We start from the raw sequence: 16,626 nt of genomic DNA on the forward strand, positions 1-16,626 counted from the left end.
TGTCCTCCTAATTGGACGATCTTGTCGCGTCTTGTACGATTTCTCCTTTATTTCGTCGTTCATTCTAGTCGACTAGGAATGTGTATAACACGACGCTTTCGCTGCTATCGGATTTGTGTTCAGTTTTAATGGATATCGCCGAGAACGAGAACTTTTCTCGTTAAGGATACTTCAACTGGCGAAGACAAAGCGATCGAACTGCACAAACCTTTGGTCTCTTTGATACGTCGCGTCGTTTAAGAAGAGGAAACGAATGGATTCGATGTCGAAATCCAAGTTTTTGTGGTAACTGCTTTCATCTCTTTATTCCTTTGCGTGTACTTTATCGGAATTTACTTTGGAATCTACTTTCAAGTAGATTTTCCTTCATATTCAATTGCTTTCCGATCGGCACTGATCGATTTCCACGTTATCAGACGATCACATAATAATTTTCAATTTTTGACAGAGAAATGGTAAAAAGTGACGTTTTTTAAACAAGTAGTTTTTCATCGTTGTTATTCCGTCAGAATCTACAATCTTCAACAATTTTCACTCTCGATGCACTCGTCGTTATTATACTATAGATAGTAGCTGATCATCGAATACGATTGCTGAATTTTATTATTGAAAAAGATCGTTCTATTCTATGGATCCTCGGTCCAGAGAGGATCACCGAACTCGAAACTTTCACGACCAACCACGAGTACGTACATATGTATTTGCCAAACTTCTTTCAAAAATTGACCATCAGACGAGCCATTGTACAAAACTAAACATCGTTTAAGTCCTTGCACGATACGCGATTAACTGCAAATACTCGAGAAAGACATTGGCTCGCTCCTCGCGTTCCTCTCTTCTTCAAGTCTCTGCAACTCTCAAGTATCCCTCTTGGTCGACCTCGAAGGCGCATCCAAAGTGGCAACTTCTGCTTCTAACAATTCCTAAACACACTGTAGGCGCGGCAAAGCGGGTACACGAGCTTCCGTGAGATGGAATTCCCGTCAGTCCACTGTAAAAGTCAACCCACCCCCCTCCTTTCCATCTTTCTTCCTCGCCTTTCGCGATAATAACGTCATCGACACCTGTGCGCTGTCACCGTACTTTCCCATGCAGGTGAGACGTCACAATTTGCGCGTTCTTCGGCCAGACGCCGCCTCATTAAGTGGCGAATTTTCCGACGAAAACTGAAACCAGCAGCGTCCTTCGGCCAACCAAGTAACTTTGACTGGATCCCTCCCTCCTTCTCCGTAGAGCTTTGATCCTCATTGTACGAAACTAGTTGCACGCGAGTCTAAGCCAGGCCCGTTTCGATCTACGCCATTAAACACATCTTCCCTCTGTTTCCTTCGTTTCGCTCGTTATCGTCATAAAGTATCGCGTATGATAAATTTATCTTTAGAAATTATCTTTAGAAGGGGAGGATTTCTTCTCGCGTCGGTGGATCTGTATCAGAGATCACGGTGTTTCGAACGTGTATTTTTTAACCAGTTAGCTGTTTTCGACGAGTATACTCGTCACGAAGAAACGGCGATATTTTGCGTTGCGACGAGTACACTGGTCGTGTAAGAGAAATTTTGGTTTTTCCGCCCCTTTTTTCAAAGTTCTTCTTGCCGAGGATTCGAACTCGCGACGCGTCGTCTTCAGTTCTGGGCCTTAACGAGCGTAGCTGGTTGCCCCGCCTACTGGTCGTGTAAAAAGAATAAAAGAATCATTTCATTCATTTCACACGTACTCCATGTTCGACGAGTATACTCGTCGTCGCTTACTCTTTTTAGGTACGCGCTTTTTTAAGAAGTGACAACAGCTGAACTGGTCGAAGCACACGCACATACGTAGCACGTGAAAAGCGTATCGATGCCTCAAAGATCCGAACTTCTTCGTACAAAGTTTGTACACATTCTCCTTCAGTTGTCTTCCTCGTTTCGCGTCTACCTATCCATCGAATACCTCGTTATCGTCAAAGTTATTATCGAAGGCTGAGTATTTAAGTCTTTAATCCTTTCGCTCGCAGAATTCTTCTTATTTTTATCGAAATAAAATACCGCGATATTTCACTGGAAAGTCATCGTAATACTGCGAATTTAGTTCCGACAATAGCAACTGTCTTATCGCTGCTTTATGTAATTAACGTTTAGTAAGTACGTTATTATAAGAGTTGTTATATTTCGTCGAGTATAGGATTTGTTTAAACAAAAGCGAGTGTCTCGTACAGCGCGTGAAACATTTTCGCGATCGAGCTTGAAAACTGATCTTAAAGATTTCCAGAGAGATATTTTTCCAAAGCTATATTTATATCGAAGGTGTAAAATATATGGACGATCAGAGTGGTTTCGCGTTTCTGTTAATTTAATGCAACGAACATAACGTTCGTACGCCCTCGGATCATAAATTGTAAGTATAGTCGATATTGCGTTACTCGAAATTAATTTTTCAAGCTGTCATAAATTACCATGCATATGATTTACATTCACGAAGTACAATATGCTGACTTATATAATTTACAAGCTTTTCCTCTCTACATCGAAACGCGCCCATACCTTTCATCGCACCATGAAAATCTCGCAACAGACACGGCCCATTAATCCCCATCAACGTCCCATCGATACCATTCACCATTGTTCCAGAGATCCTCGTATCACTGGCCGTCGCAAACGTCGAAAAATTCTATAGCTTAAGTATCCTATTGTTTATCGAAATTATCAGTCTGTAGGTACGGAAACAGTTCATCGTGATCGATGCGGCATCGATCGAATAACATATTGTTATTTTTATTATCGAGAAAATTAAGAGAGTTTTCGCAGAATTACGCTTGTAATTAATGAAATTGTTTCTCTTGTAATTAATGAAATTGTACTTTTAAAATTACTCATCTTCTAGTATTGTTCGGAATTTTGAGTCGCCGTTCGTTTATTTTTTTTTTTTTTTTTTATTTAGTTGTTTACGTTCACAATTTGTCCGATTTGGACATTTGGTAGAATTTTTTGGCTGTTTGATTATCACGTGGGTGGCTACCCCCAGCGGGGTACCATCGTTCGTTTATAGCACGAACAGGCCCATCCCCTTCTTTAGAAAATTTCGAATTACATGTCCTCCCCCAGTTGTAAACGTAATAACTCCGAGGTCAGGTAAAAACCCCGGGAAGGACCAGCCGGAAGGACACGAAGAACAGACGAAACCCAACGGCTGGTAGGGAGAATCGGCAACGCAGGAGGACAGTTCATCGTCAGACATCGTACCGTGCGGGTGAAATACTTCGCTCTCAACAGGATCTTACCACCGCCGTGTTCATAGCATCAAACGTTACTTTTATACAACAAGTGCAAATACAGTGCTAGATTACTCTAACACTCGATCTATTAAACCTCCTTCGCCTTGAGCGTTAAGTCATTCGAGGTACGCGATATCGACCGATCGGTTTCACCTGACCGGTTGCTCTTTAGTCGATAATTCGCAACAATTAGAAAATGGAATTTCCTTATTCTTTCTCGCGTGGCCCAAGCCGCAGATCAAAATTCAAACTTATTTAAGACAACACGGTCCATCGAACGCTCGGATTTTTCTCAACGAGATTCCATCGTCCGAACATCATCCAACTGCAACTCATTCGAACGCAAAATCTAAGACGAACATAGTTTAACGTCGTACACATTTATTCGAAAACTGCTTGTGTTGTAAATTTCGCATAATTTGGTACACATAGCGCATGCAAAAAGGACACTCGAAACTCAGTTTCGAAACGATTCGATGCTTGTAGAAATTGTCTATATTCGATCGAACTCTTGGCAACCTAGTAAGCCTTCCTAAGCCTTGTGAATCTTGGAAGCGGTTCGCGGTGAATTCCTCTACCACTGATACCTCCAACTTCCTTATATTTTCTCCCATATTTCGCGCCATATCGACGTTGTTTGGATTAAAGCGTTCTAAATGCTCGCGAAACATCGACTACGCGCGCTAAGCTTTCGAGACTTGTGCTTTCCACCGCTTAGATCTTCGACACAAATATCCGACGCTTTCACGACTCCCAAGACTTTCGGCAGTTCGCATATAGTCGACGCGATTCCAAGCGATCGACAGCACAACGCTACGCGCGACGAACCGAGAGAAATCGTTTTAAATGCCGACAATGTGAAACCGATGCGAATCCAAGTGTCGATGCGTCGCAGTCAGTTTCAACGCGTAGGAGGGCAGAGTCTCGACAAAGGACGCTGCCCTCTCTCCTTTCCTCGTTATCAACAAAATCGACCATCGTCGACAGGCATCTTGAATTTGTCGCCCCGGCGATTCGCATCGCCGCCGTGTTACCCGACAAATTGCTTTAATTACGACGGCAGTCTGGTTAATTCGCCGACTCGATTCACGTGTCGCGCCACCAAACATGGGAAGAAAGGGGAAAAGAAGAAAAAAAAACAAACAAGAGACGAACGTTGGAGAGAGAGAGAGAGAGAGAGAGAGAGAGAGAGAGGAGGCGAATAGGCGAGGAGAAAGAAGGGTCCACGATAATTATGAATCGCGTACGAGAGAGAGTGTATCCTCAGCCTGTACCCCCTTCCTCCCACTGCAACGTACGATTTGCACGGATAATGACGTCGACGTTTGAGAGTCGGGTCACCTAATTACTCGGCCTTCCTGCTCGCTATGAATTCGAATGGTCGACGTCTCGTTTGCCGCTTGTCCTGCACCGCCCCATTGTATTTCACGCGTTCGCGCGTTCCTAGTTAGTATAATGCACCGGTTAATTACCGGTTCGAGGGTGGTGGGAGTAGATTGCGCGTGGTTTTTCGCGCCGATTCAATCTGATTGTATAGCGTTGTGAATGCCACGCCAATTGAAGTCCTGACAGATATACGGGGTGCGGCCGAATAACGCGTACAAGCGGCCACGAGGTGATTCCTTATGAAAAAATAGGAACGAGATGTGGAACAACATTTTTGTCATTTAAGGTTTAGCTTTGGGGAAAATCGAGTTTGAAAATTTATCAAGTACACTTGAGCATAGGGTTTCCCTCGATCGTTGGCTGGCCTAGATCGAACGACTAATGCGTACAATATACAGTTCGATCAAATTCCATTAAGCTGTCTAAATTCTTCGCTAATTTCTCGCCAAAGATCATCACTGCAACGGGAGCAGGTTGCACGTGGTGGATTTTCACGTCGACTCGATCTGATTATGCGAAACTGCGGATAAAAGATAGTTCGATCTGTCGACACTACGGTGTGACAAATCGTTCTGATATTGAAACTAAAATAATCCTATAGCAATTCGACTCTGCGTAACAATGAATCATAACGGAGGAGATCAGTCGTAATAGCATGATTTACATCTCTTTCTAAGTAGATTACTCTAATCTCGACTAACGACAAATCCAATTTGTCCGCGTTAAGACCGTAATACGTGCAGAACTACCGCCACACCTTGGATAGCACAAGTTTAACCTTACACTGGGTTAACGCAGCTTCGTTTGCATATTTTTCCTTCCTTTTTCCTTGCTTAGGTACCTAATCTTACGACAAACGATATTTCGAAGCGACAGTTCGACGAGTTTGATCTTCGTTGAAACAATATTCATCGTGGGCTAGGGAATCTCGTAAGGATCAGTGGAGAAACGTGGGTGTAGATAGAGTCGGACACGAATTTTCAAGTTCCTCTTGCGCAATAGTTTGCTAACTAGCAATCGGACTACGAATTTTTATGCTGATTCTTATGTTCGTAAAAAACGAATAAAGAAAATAGGACGCAAATAAAGGTTTGTTTCACGAGCAGATCGAAGAGTTAAGAACAAGTTATTGGTATTACAAATCGGCAGCTTGCGACCTGTAAAATTTCTCTGAAAATATTTGTTCTGCAAATAGATCGTAGAATTAAACAGAATTTCTCGCTGGCTTGTAAAATTTATATTAATATCATATTATTAATCCAAACGTACGACAGAGTGCAAGAATTAATTTCCATCGAACAACTTCAAGTCGAAAACTCATGGTGCTGCCTGCCTCATTGGTACAGAATATCAGCAGCGATAGATGAAGATCCTCGACAAAATGGATTGCTCGCACGATTTACCTTTCGAAACCGAACAGACTGTTGGACAAAATACATTGCTGATTTCTCATGATTCCGTGGAGTTAATCCGCGATCATCCGTTAGCCAATCCTGCCGGAGTTTCCTTGCATTCGCCACGTTTTAATTACCGTAAATCTGTCTCACGTCGGCCGTGAGAGTTGCGCGAAAACGCGAAAGCGTGTTTTCCCTCGGTTTCTTCCGCGACGATCGATTGTTCCTCTTCTCCCTCGAGCTGCTTTCGAACAAACAGCTTCAGAAACGTAATTAGAAGGCACCCGATCTCTCGGCTCCCATTGCGATCATCGTCTTTTGTCTATTCCACCATATCTTCCTATACAAATCTCCAATTCTCCTCCGATCGTTGTTAATTAATTAGACTGGCGATATCCATGGAGATTTACATTCTTTGACGAACGCAACTAAAGAAACAGCATTTTGCCTGGCTTATTAAATATTCCAACGTGTACCAACACTTTGAATATCCATTTCTATACGCTTTTGTACGTTTATATAATACATACTATACTTTTGCATATCTTCAGCCCTCTTTCCCCTTCCAATTTCCCATAAACGCGTTAAGACTTGCATCGCCGCGTCCTTCTACCGTCATTTCTCGGATATTTTGATCAAAACCTGCGCCTACGATTCCAGGAACTCTGCACTTCCCGAGCAAACGCATTCTGAATCTCTTGAGGAATTTATAACTTTATGACGAATTTGTTTGTTAAATACCTAGCTCTGCTGACTGTGCGGCAGCCTTGTAACACGCGTATCTTTCGCGGAACGTTCTTTTCGCGTAGAAGGATCTGCCACGGAGAGGGAGAACCGTGACAAATGGCTAGAAACCTTGGCGAATCGCGGAGAAGAGCCTTCGATGTTTCGCCGAGGGACGCGATCGACGTATCGGAAAATCGAATCTGGGATAACGTTCGAGTTATTCGTGTCAGATGATGATAAGCTACGATACGCCAACGACGGAACAACGAGTGAGATCTGGTCCCCGAGGTCGACGTCGTTGTCTATCCGTCGTGAATTTAATGAACATCGTTGGCTAGACTCTCGTTCCTGACCAAATACGGAGGGTGGCGATGTTCACCAGCCTCTAAGTGGGTCAAGCCTGGCATCACTTCGCTTTGTATGAATTTTAAATAGCGCGAAGCTGAATCCGCGACGATCGAAGCGAGGTCTTCTTAGTATAATGCGATCGTCGAACGGCTGTTTCGATCCCTCAACGTACAATTTTCTTCGACCCAACCGATCAAAAACGCACAGATCCTTTAGCGGAATCGTCTGTTGGCTATTTATGTATAACGATATATCTCGTTGCGATTCTAACGCTACATCTTATGGTTTTCGCTACAACAAGAGAGGAAGATAGGAAGCGAAAGAAGGCGAGTTTCCATAAATCTAAGAAATTTTCCGATGATAGAAAGCGACGATTCGGTCGAAAGTAAAGAAACGTTTCAGCTTTGGAACGTTTTTAATTACTCAGAGTAGATTTGTGTAGATTTGTAGATGCGCAAGTATATATGTGTTCATTGTGGCAATTTAAGATATCTCCTATCGCAATTTGTCAGTTATAAAGCTAAACTTTATGTAGGAAAAGATACGTCTGTATTTTGATTACTTTATATTTATATTCGACTTTTTCTTATATCTACTTTTTATAGTACTTTCTTCTAGCGTTAGGCTTATTTACTCAGCGTGCTATAAGACAAACAAATTAAACGACAATCGCTACGCTTATTTACCGTACTACTTGGATATGCAAGCGACGATGAGATCTCGAATCGACGAGTTTGTTTTCTTCGTTTCTGCGAAACGTCTTAACTTCCTTTGCTTCCTGCATATAGTAGAACAGTGTTCGTACTTCGCTCTCAGTTTTCAATTTCCAGCAACTTGAAGCAGAGTTAATGTTAGAAATATATAGAGAAATATTAGAATTTCATATTGCTACGTACGAAGCATTGAGAACGCAAATGGATTATTTCCGATACGCAACAAACGTTTCAAATGTCATAAAAGAACGTCGTCTTTCCATTTCCACGGCCGGTGTTTCGAAAATTTCCCGAAACATTGCGGAAGCTTAACCAGTTAGCTGTTCCTCGCGAGGAATTTTCTGTCGCTAATAAAATTACAAAGTAAAACGGTCGTTTCGTTGCAACTTAATTCTACTGTTAATTATAACAGCTACACGTACTCTACGTTCGACCAGTATACTCGTCATCGTTTACTTCCCGCGACGCATTTCCAAGAGATTTCAACAGCTGACTGATTAAAAAGAAAATGTTGTCGAGCGGTAATTTTCCACTCAACACGCGCCACTTTGGCGTCTTCCATCGCCAACGATCCGCAAAATGTCGAATAAATTAACTGCGCGTTCAATTTTTCCCATCGAATCAGCTCGTGATCAGCCTGGAAATTTGTTAGCGTTAATTTGTCGACCACGATATCCTCGAGACAACGCAACGCGCTGCGACATTGTTTAGAGATAAAAACGAACAGCAAGGGAAACGCCGACAATGGCTCGTTCGCGTCAAGGTTTATCGGCGCAGTTGATAGTTGAGGCTGGTCCGGGTTCGCGATCGCCGCTATCCCAGGGTATTTCGAAAATTCGCTATCAGTGACGCGACAAACGCGATAAGCCCGAAAACCGCCAGCGTAGCCTGCATGGTCAGGCAGTAAATCTTCGATGCATCCCGCGTCCAACGAGACGTTTGATTTGTTCGTATCGGTGCGCGTGATTCTCGGGCAAACGGAAGCTGTTACGAAGGATCGGAGGGTTTTGTCGATCGTCTGTCTTCGATAGCGAGATCCTTTAACGCGCGGACTATCGACACCAAGTCCCGTAATCGGTCGTTCTGGACCCGGTTGCTAGGCTCCTCGTTCTCGTAGCGCTTTTTTCGAGAAATTTATAGCAGCAGAGATCGATAGTTTCTTATGCAATTTTCCGATAAATCATAAATACGAACAAAGCCAAAGATAAGATAAATAAACAATGTATACGTTGCACAGTTCTGGCGTAACATGGTCTTACTTTGGGGCGCAATATCTCGACATCGGTACCGCTAGGCTTCCTCAAATTTTAACTATGTGTACACCGTGTCCTTCTTTACGAGTAGCTAAAATTTGAAGCAATATCTCCTAGCTCAGTTTCTCGGAGAACGAGGTGAAGGGAATCTGAAGATATTCGTGTGTTCTTCGCGATAGAAGTGCACGTCTTAAGGTACTTGCAGCGTAGACTCGTCAGTTATAACTGGGCAACTGGGTATGAACGAAAAGTCGAAAGTACGTAGTTTCCTATATGCGACGAGTGAGGTTCGTTCTTTGAGTCGTTCGTTCTGAATTCCTCGCCACTTCGCTACACCGTCAAAGGGATAGAACTGTAGCTGCACGCGAGCAGGACAAATTCAAATCCTGTTGTTGTTTTGTTTCGGAGTATCATGAGTTTCATGAGTATCAAATCAATTTTATAGACAATATATTTATGTTAAATAAATTGCTCACAAGCAGTAGTCTGTATTTCGTGATATCTGATAAGATCCTATCCTCTACAGAACGTAATATCCGCCTGGTAATTTGAAATCCTGGAAAAGGTGTATCGATGTAACAATCATAGAGTAATTTCACGATTCTAATTCCGCGATATTCCACTTGAGAGAATGGAAAAATACGTGCTAGTTAGTCAAACGTAACTGATTAATTGCGAATTACAAAACACAGATGTTGTTCCGGGGGAGTAAATCAGGGACGACAGTTCTCCTTTGGGAGAACAAGCATCTCGATAGACGTTACGCAGATGCTTTGAAAAGCCTGCGGTAACCAGTCACGCGTCGACTCGCATCCACGAAAGATACGACCTCATTTCGCCGCCGGAAGTCCGCTGCGGAACGTTCGAAGAACCGCAGCAGCAGCAACAGCGAGCAAGCAAGCAACAATGAGAATTACTTTCCACCACATACCCCCGGTTCTAATATTAAATTTTCCAGAAGCCCGCTTATAAACGACCATTTGATAACATTAAAACCGCCACGCCAAAGATCCATCGTGGTTCGTCAATTCTACGCCTGATTCTCTGAATATATAATCATCGAAAACAGATATCGCGTGAAACATTTTAGAATCACGCGCGAACTTGTTGGATAATTTTTTCCTCAAGCTTTCCTAATCTTTCATCGTTAATCCCTCAATTTCTTTAATCGATATATATCTCGATACGTTTAACACACACATACACATATACTCGGTTCTTCCACACACCGTTAACAAACAAAATTCAATCGCTCGTTAAAAATATCGATAGAAAGTTCCCCTTAAAATATACTCTCTCCAAGAGACGACTGAAATCTCCCTCGTTTCGTTATCTTTTTGCTAATTCTTCTTCGATGCTATAATATTTGCTATTCTTCTTCGATGTTTTAAAATTTATTAATCGGAAAACGCTATCAAAATTATTTCTATTATTCCACTGTTCTACCAATTTCTGTTATTCTTAAGCTCGTCTGAAGCTTCGTTGCCCAAAAGAAATTCCTACAATTCCTTCTATTCCATTGTTTCGTATAATCACCTCTTAGTATTCGAAAAGAGAGACAGAGAGAGATACATATTACATATGAAAAATAAATGTTTCGAAAGCAATCTCCATGTATTGTATTGTTCGCCGTTCAAACTTGCGAGTGGCATAACAAACGACTCTGTTTCTAGCTATAGCAGTTTATCGAATGAAATACGACGAGAGAAAGAGCGAGAGAGAGAGAGAGATTCTGTCGCAGGTAGTGAAAAGCCTCATTCCGGTGTTGTTCGTTGCACGGTGAACGATCTGAAATTCGTATTAAACGACCGTGATAATTGTCTGTTCGCGGGAGACAGGTGGGTTAAAATTACGGGAGTACGCTCGAGACGAACGTAAACGCGCAGAGCCAATGACAAACTAGTTCCACTAATGAGAAGGAGATACCTCGGCGTCTGACTTTTCTAATTATTACCCGCCGCGTATTTGCGCTTGTTGAGACTGAACCCCGGGAAAACTCGAACGGCGGATGCTTCTGAATGAAGCGAAAACACGCTTAATTTACAATATCGTGAATTATTTCGATATTCCAATTGAACAATGCGTTCGCAGTTGGAATTGGCGAGACTTTTCCTCCGTTTTGCACGCACGATACGATCTTTTGCCACGCTGTTTCTTCTTTCTTTCCACGAGCTAATTTACTTTCTATACGCGGCCGCTTTTACACTCGTACGAACTACGATAAATGGAAATGAAAATCGCTCTTTCATAAGCTTAAGCGAATTATCGTGGAGAAAGTGATAACAACAAGATGTTTCGTATTATATTTATGGGACTGAAAATTCGCGGTTCTGCGCGAACAGTAGTAATCATCGAACGATTATATCAATTATACGCGGTACGTGGAAATAATCGTAACACGGCAGCGTTAAAAGTCTCTGAATTTGGTAGGTACGTGGTTAACTTGTAATTTCGATAATTATAGCACAAAGGGGGAATAACATGTCCTTTCTCTGTGGTAGCTGTCGGGGCCTCGATCCACGAAGAAATTTCCAATTTAATTAAAGCTAATCAAATCGATTTTTATGGAATTTTAACGTCGAATCCAATCACGAGAAGTCAAGAGACAGAAAAATAGAAAAAAGGGAACTACGGTATTCAGACGTTGCCATCCATTAAGATGCAATGGTACTTCCGGTGTAGGTCGAGGGTCGCCTCGAAACGACATAATTCCAATGCAAACAAGTGTCGAGGGGAATAATCGAATTCTCTTTAATTAGCGACGGTAGTAGTCTCGGGGACGATGAGCTTCTTTTGAAAAACACGCGGAGACGTAAGAGACGTAGAAACGCGAAGTAACCATAGAATAACTACGCATGGGTAAAATAACTTTGAGATCCACGTAAACCACGTGTCCATTTTCCTTGTTTCAGGTGTCGTAGAATGCAGCGATACGAAGCGCGGTGCTCGTCCGCGACGAGGCGATGAGAAGGCTGAATGGAGGCCGAGGAAGCCTCAGAGCCCCCTGGGGCTCCGACCAATGTTCCCTCGTCAGAGTACAGCGAGATGAACCGTAGTGGCGCACCACAGCCAATCTAAACTGTCACCTGTTTCAATTACTCTTGCAATCTGCACCAAGAACCACGATTAAGGACACGACAAATAAATAAATACCATCGTCGACCAACGAAACACGAGAAAAACTGTAACATTCTCTTCGGTTCGCTGTTTGAAGAAGTATCCTGAAGAATTGATATACCTGAACACGAGATATAAACCAACGCAATTAGCCTAGGCAATTCTAAAGACGTACTTCATCGGTGACACGGCCTCTCTTTGTTTCCTATCTAGACGCACAAGTTGCTTCAAATCGACAGAATTGTGTTTAGTAGAAACGTAGACATCGCAGAGAAGGTCCATTGAAAGAACACCGTGCAACGAAAGATTAATTACCGATCGTTCGACTAACTATAAACGGGAAGAATTATTGCAAGAGAATGGCTGCACCAGTGATAGAGAAGAAGCGGTTTTTCTGCCGCGAATGGGCGTTCATCAAACTGTCCCACTACTTGGAACAGAGGCCAACCTCGAAGACGTGTGGCGTTTTGGTCATTGGTGGCTCAGGAAGTGGAAAGACCGCGCTCAGTGCAGAATTAGCCTGGCCATCGGCTGGTGCCAATGCTAGACATCAGAGATTCTTAAACAAGAGATTGTTAGCCAGGCACTTTTGTCAGGCTAGAAGCGAGGCTTCGTTGTCACCAGCTCAATTCGTGAGGTCTCTGGTTGCTCAGCTTCTGCAACCTGGTTCGGACGAGATTCATAGGTCAGTGACTGTTATACAGAGATTCGTAACTTAATCTTACAATACTATACTTATATTATACGCTAGAATTACGCTTCGATCAGGTGAAAATTATCTCAGTTATACAGATAAGTAAAGGTAGAATTTACATGGTTGGAAAATATATTCCACAATTTCCATTAATTCCAAACGATGAGTCTAATATTACTATATTAAAACGATGATTTTTACAAATGATTTTCTTTGAACATTCCGCAGAGTGTCTTCGAGCTCACCGATACCAGGCAGCGCGACGACAACCAGCAATGCCACCACAGTGCCATTGACATCGAGGGAAATGGTAGCAGAAGCCTACGCGGAGAAGCTTCGAACCGATCCAGAGATACAAGCTGCTTTGCAACCGGATGTCCTCGACAGAGATCCCGATGACGCTTTAAAGAAAGCACTGCTGTTCCCTCTATTGGAGTTAGAGCCACCAAAATGTTGTCTGTTCCTATTAGTCGACTCGATCGACGAGAGACAGACTCTGGATTTTCCTCAAACTGGCACCAGAGACTCGAGAAGAGAGAATGATAACGTCAGTAGGACGATCGCTGAATTATTGGGTAATCATCATCACCTATTCCCTCAATGGCTACTTCTGGTTTGTACTGCTCGACGTCAGAGCAGACCCCTCTCACGGATGTTCAGCGGCTTCCGGAAGATCCCTTTAGACGATCTAAGGAAGCCCTTGGTGATGAGAGACATCCAACAGTATATCCTGGCACGGTTGGATCAAGAAGAGGCGATCAGGTGTGTATTTGTTGATATCGCATCGACACCCGTATTTGTTGAAATTATTGGAACTTTTGATTGGTCTTTTCAATACCAAGCTTCCATAGTCGTTTGTAGCGTATAAACTGATAACTAAAAGCCAACACCTGTAATTACAGTCGCTAAATACGAGTTAATTTTCATTCATCCAGGCAGCACATCACGCCCGACACAGCCGATATGCTGAACCAGCTGCACATCAAGAGCAACGGCTGTTTCCTCTATATAGAAAAAGTTCTCGACGGAGTAGCAGAGAACTTCATCGTTCTACGCGAGGTTCGCGAGATACCATGCACCTTGAACGGTCTCTACCTATGGCTGTGTCAAAGGCTCTTCAGTCGAAAGCAATTTGTCAAAGTCCAACCTCTATTGAACGTGATCTTAGCCGCAAAACTACCCATCACCCAGGAGATACTCTACAAATGCGTGAAAACTGCGTGCACCAACATCACCATAGAAGACTTCAATCGACGTCTCCACCTTCTACGCAGAGTCATCTCTGTTTCTCGTGCAGGAGCGTTGATGTTATTCCATCATAGCTTCGCAGAATGGTTGCTGGACGTGAAACACTGCACGCAGAAGTATTTGTGCTCCGCTGTGGAAGGTCACGCGATGCTGGCCGCTTATTACACCCTTCGCGGACCGGAATTGAACGCCGATGAGATCTGCGTGCTTGGACAACACCTGCAACGGTCCATAACGAACGTCGCTACCACAAATTGTAACCTGGACGTGCACACGCTTCAAGTACTCTGGATGATAGGCAGCGGAGCACCGATAGAAGATTGCTACCTGGACAGCTCAGAGTGCATCCTCTGGCCCAGGCAGGAAGTGAAGCTGTTGAAACTGTTGATCGATGCGGGTGCCAAGCCCTCGGAAAAGGTCGTCGAGGACGATACCAGCAAGGATGCTGTCTCTTCTAGTCAAGTAATTAATTTCGAAAGCTTGCGTTTATTGGGAAACTGAAATTTTAAAAGCAAATACTTGTTGCTGTTCTTTTTGAGTAAATTGATCTGTCGATTAAACTTAGACTCTAGCAATTAAGAGAATGAAGATGTTTATCTGACAAGGAGCGGACAACGATTTGAAATTATTAATTTTGTTAAACGACAGTTTTAGGATAAGTAGTAAGCTTCTTCTTATTTATATGTCATAGACAAAAGCAATTCACGATTGCGCAAGGACTAAAGCTAAAAATAGAATTCGTATAACTGTAATGTTTATTACAGGTCTCGCAAGACGTAAGCCCTATGGATGAATCTCCCAGCGAGCCATTAACGGAACTGCTCGGCGAAAGCGGGGACATCAATCAAGCTGATTCTTGCGGACAAACAGTGCTGCACACGCTTGCTGCAGACGGTAATGCATCTCTGCTGGAGTTGGCTCTGACGACATGTCCTCAGGTAAGGATCAACCTCTCCCATTTTTAAAAAGCTGCGTCTTGATTTATACCAACAATGCGTTTTTCACATGCCGAACGAAGAATTATAAACTTACAGAAAAATATTTACAAAAGAAAAATTTTCTTAATGTTCTGTACAGTCTAAACCATAGTACGTACAATTTTAGAACACACAAATGGATTTTCTATGGAAATTTTAATTAAACTGTGGATATTTACGCATTTGTGGTAATTTCAATGTAAAAATGTATAAATATGCAAAGATACAAGCATAAAATAAAATAATCATTATGATATATAGTGGGTGAAAGAAATCTTTGTCCGTTTAGTAACATTCGCATAATAATATGAAATTGGATAAGCATTTTATAATATATAATTAATAATTAATCATGTTTGACAATTATATTCACTTCCCTAACGTATGTATACTAGCATTTATACCGTAATAATTGTAAGTGGACATCATAAAGAGCAGTATTTAAGGGAAACCAAGCTTACAATGTAATAAGGAAGAAGCATAAACGAATCATAAAACATTAACCGCAACTGTACCGGTTTACGATCTTCCCTTATTAGTTGCAGCAATTATCATAAATACAACGCTTGTCAAAAGTTCCTAACTACGGTGTAATCTCATTATATTGTTGAAATAACGACTTTCTGAAAATAAAGGGAAAGGTACACAATTTGTACCTGGGCTCATAAAATACAATTTTTATTAACATATTATATGAACCAAAATTGGTATATAGTTTGGAAAATTTCGACAGTCACTCTGTAGAAAAGTAGATTCACATAAATTAAACCCTTTATACCGGTGTTTCCCTACACTTTTTGGGTTGCGATACTTTTTTATGATAATGAGATTATCGTCCTCCTCCTACACAAGAGAGTATTTAATAAGATAAATAAAATAAATTTTCAGGTATATAATTTTTTAATTTATATTTATAATTAGTGCTAGAATCTTTAAATAAATACATAATAAAAAGTAATAACCACAGGCTTCTATATAAAAATTTGTTTAATAAAACTTACCAACTCAATATGTATTTAATTAATAGAGTAAAAATAATAAAAAACATTTCCCAGCTACGAAAAAATCGCAAATCCGAAAATTAGCAAAGCAGATTAGCAAACCGTGTTTAATACCATGTTACATGTTGCATATTTTCTAATCACGCAGGCAAAACTGGAAGCCACCGATCGTCACGGTCAAACACCCTTAAATCTGGCAGCGAGACACGGTTATGCAGACGTAGTACGAGTTTTGCTGGCTTCAGGGGCCTGTGCGGATCACGCTGACTGCGACGGATGGACAGCCCTGAGAGCTGCTGCCTGGGGTGGACATACTGAGGTAATCGTTAAAACAAAACAACAGAACTCGAGACATCGAATCATCTATCCTTAACAATGTCATCATCATCCTTCCATACAGTCAAAAATATAGTCGTTGTTGATACACGTTTAACAGACGAAATAACATTTGATTGCAGCACGTGTTAACAGTCAAACAATACACAGTAACAGTCGATTAATATATCTGAATATCTTAAT

General features: G+C 42.0%; 1 protein-coding gene across 5 annotated transcripts in view; it reads left to right on the forward strand.

The window, feature by feature from the left end:
- LOC117210201 (ankyrin repeat domain-containing protein 50) overlaps positions 1–16,626 on the forward strand; it is a 219,860-nt gene that overhangs the window by 197,553 nt on the left and 5,681 nt on the right. For all 5 annotated transcript variants that reach the window (XM_033452976.1, XM_033452980.1, XM_033452977.1 and 2 more), the window contains exons 5-9: positions 11,983–12,872; positions 13,110–13,643; positions 13,817–14,591; positions 14,894–15,067; positions 16,256–16,426. In XM_033452976.1, coding sequence (XP_033308867.1) covers positions 12,547–12,872; positions 13,110–13,643; positions 13,817–14,591; positions 14,894–15,067; positions 16,256–16,426 — 1,980 coding nt within the window. In that variant the 5' untranslated portion in view covers positions 11,983–12,546. The remainder of the gene's footprint in view (positions 1–11,982; positions 12,873–13,109; positions 13,644–13,816; positions 14,592–14,893; positions 15,068–16,255; positions 16,427–16,626) is intronic.

This window comes from Bombus bifarius, unplaced genomic scaffold (assembly GCF_011952205.1).
Source record: "Bombus bifarius isolate JDL3187 unplaced genomic scaffold, Bbif_JDL3187 scf7180000008199, whole genome shotgun sequence".
In the NCBI taxonomy this organism is placed as follows: domain Eukaryota; kingdom Metazoa; phylum Arthropoda; class Insecta; order Hymenoptera; family Apidae; genus Bombus; species Bombus bifarius.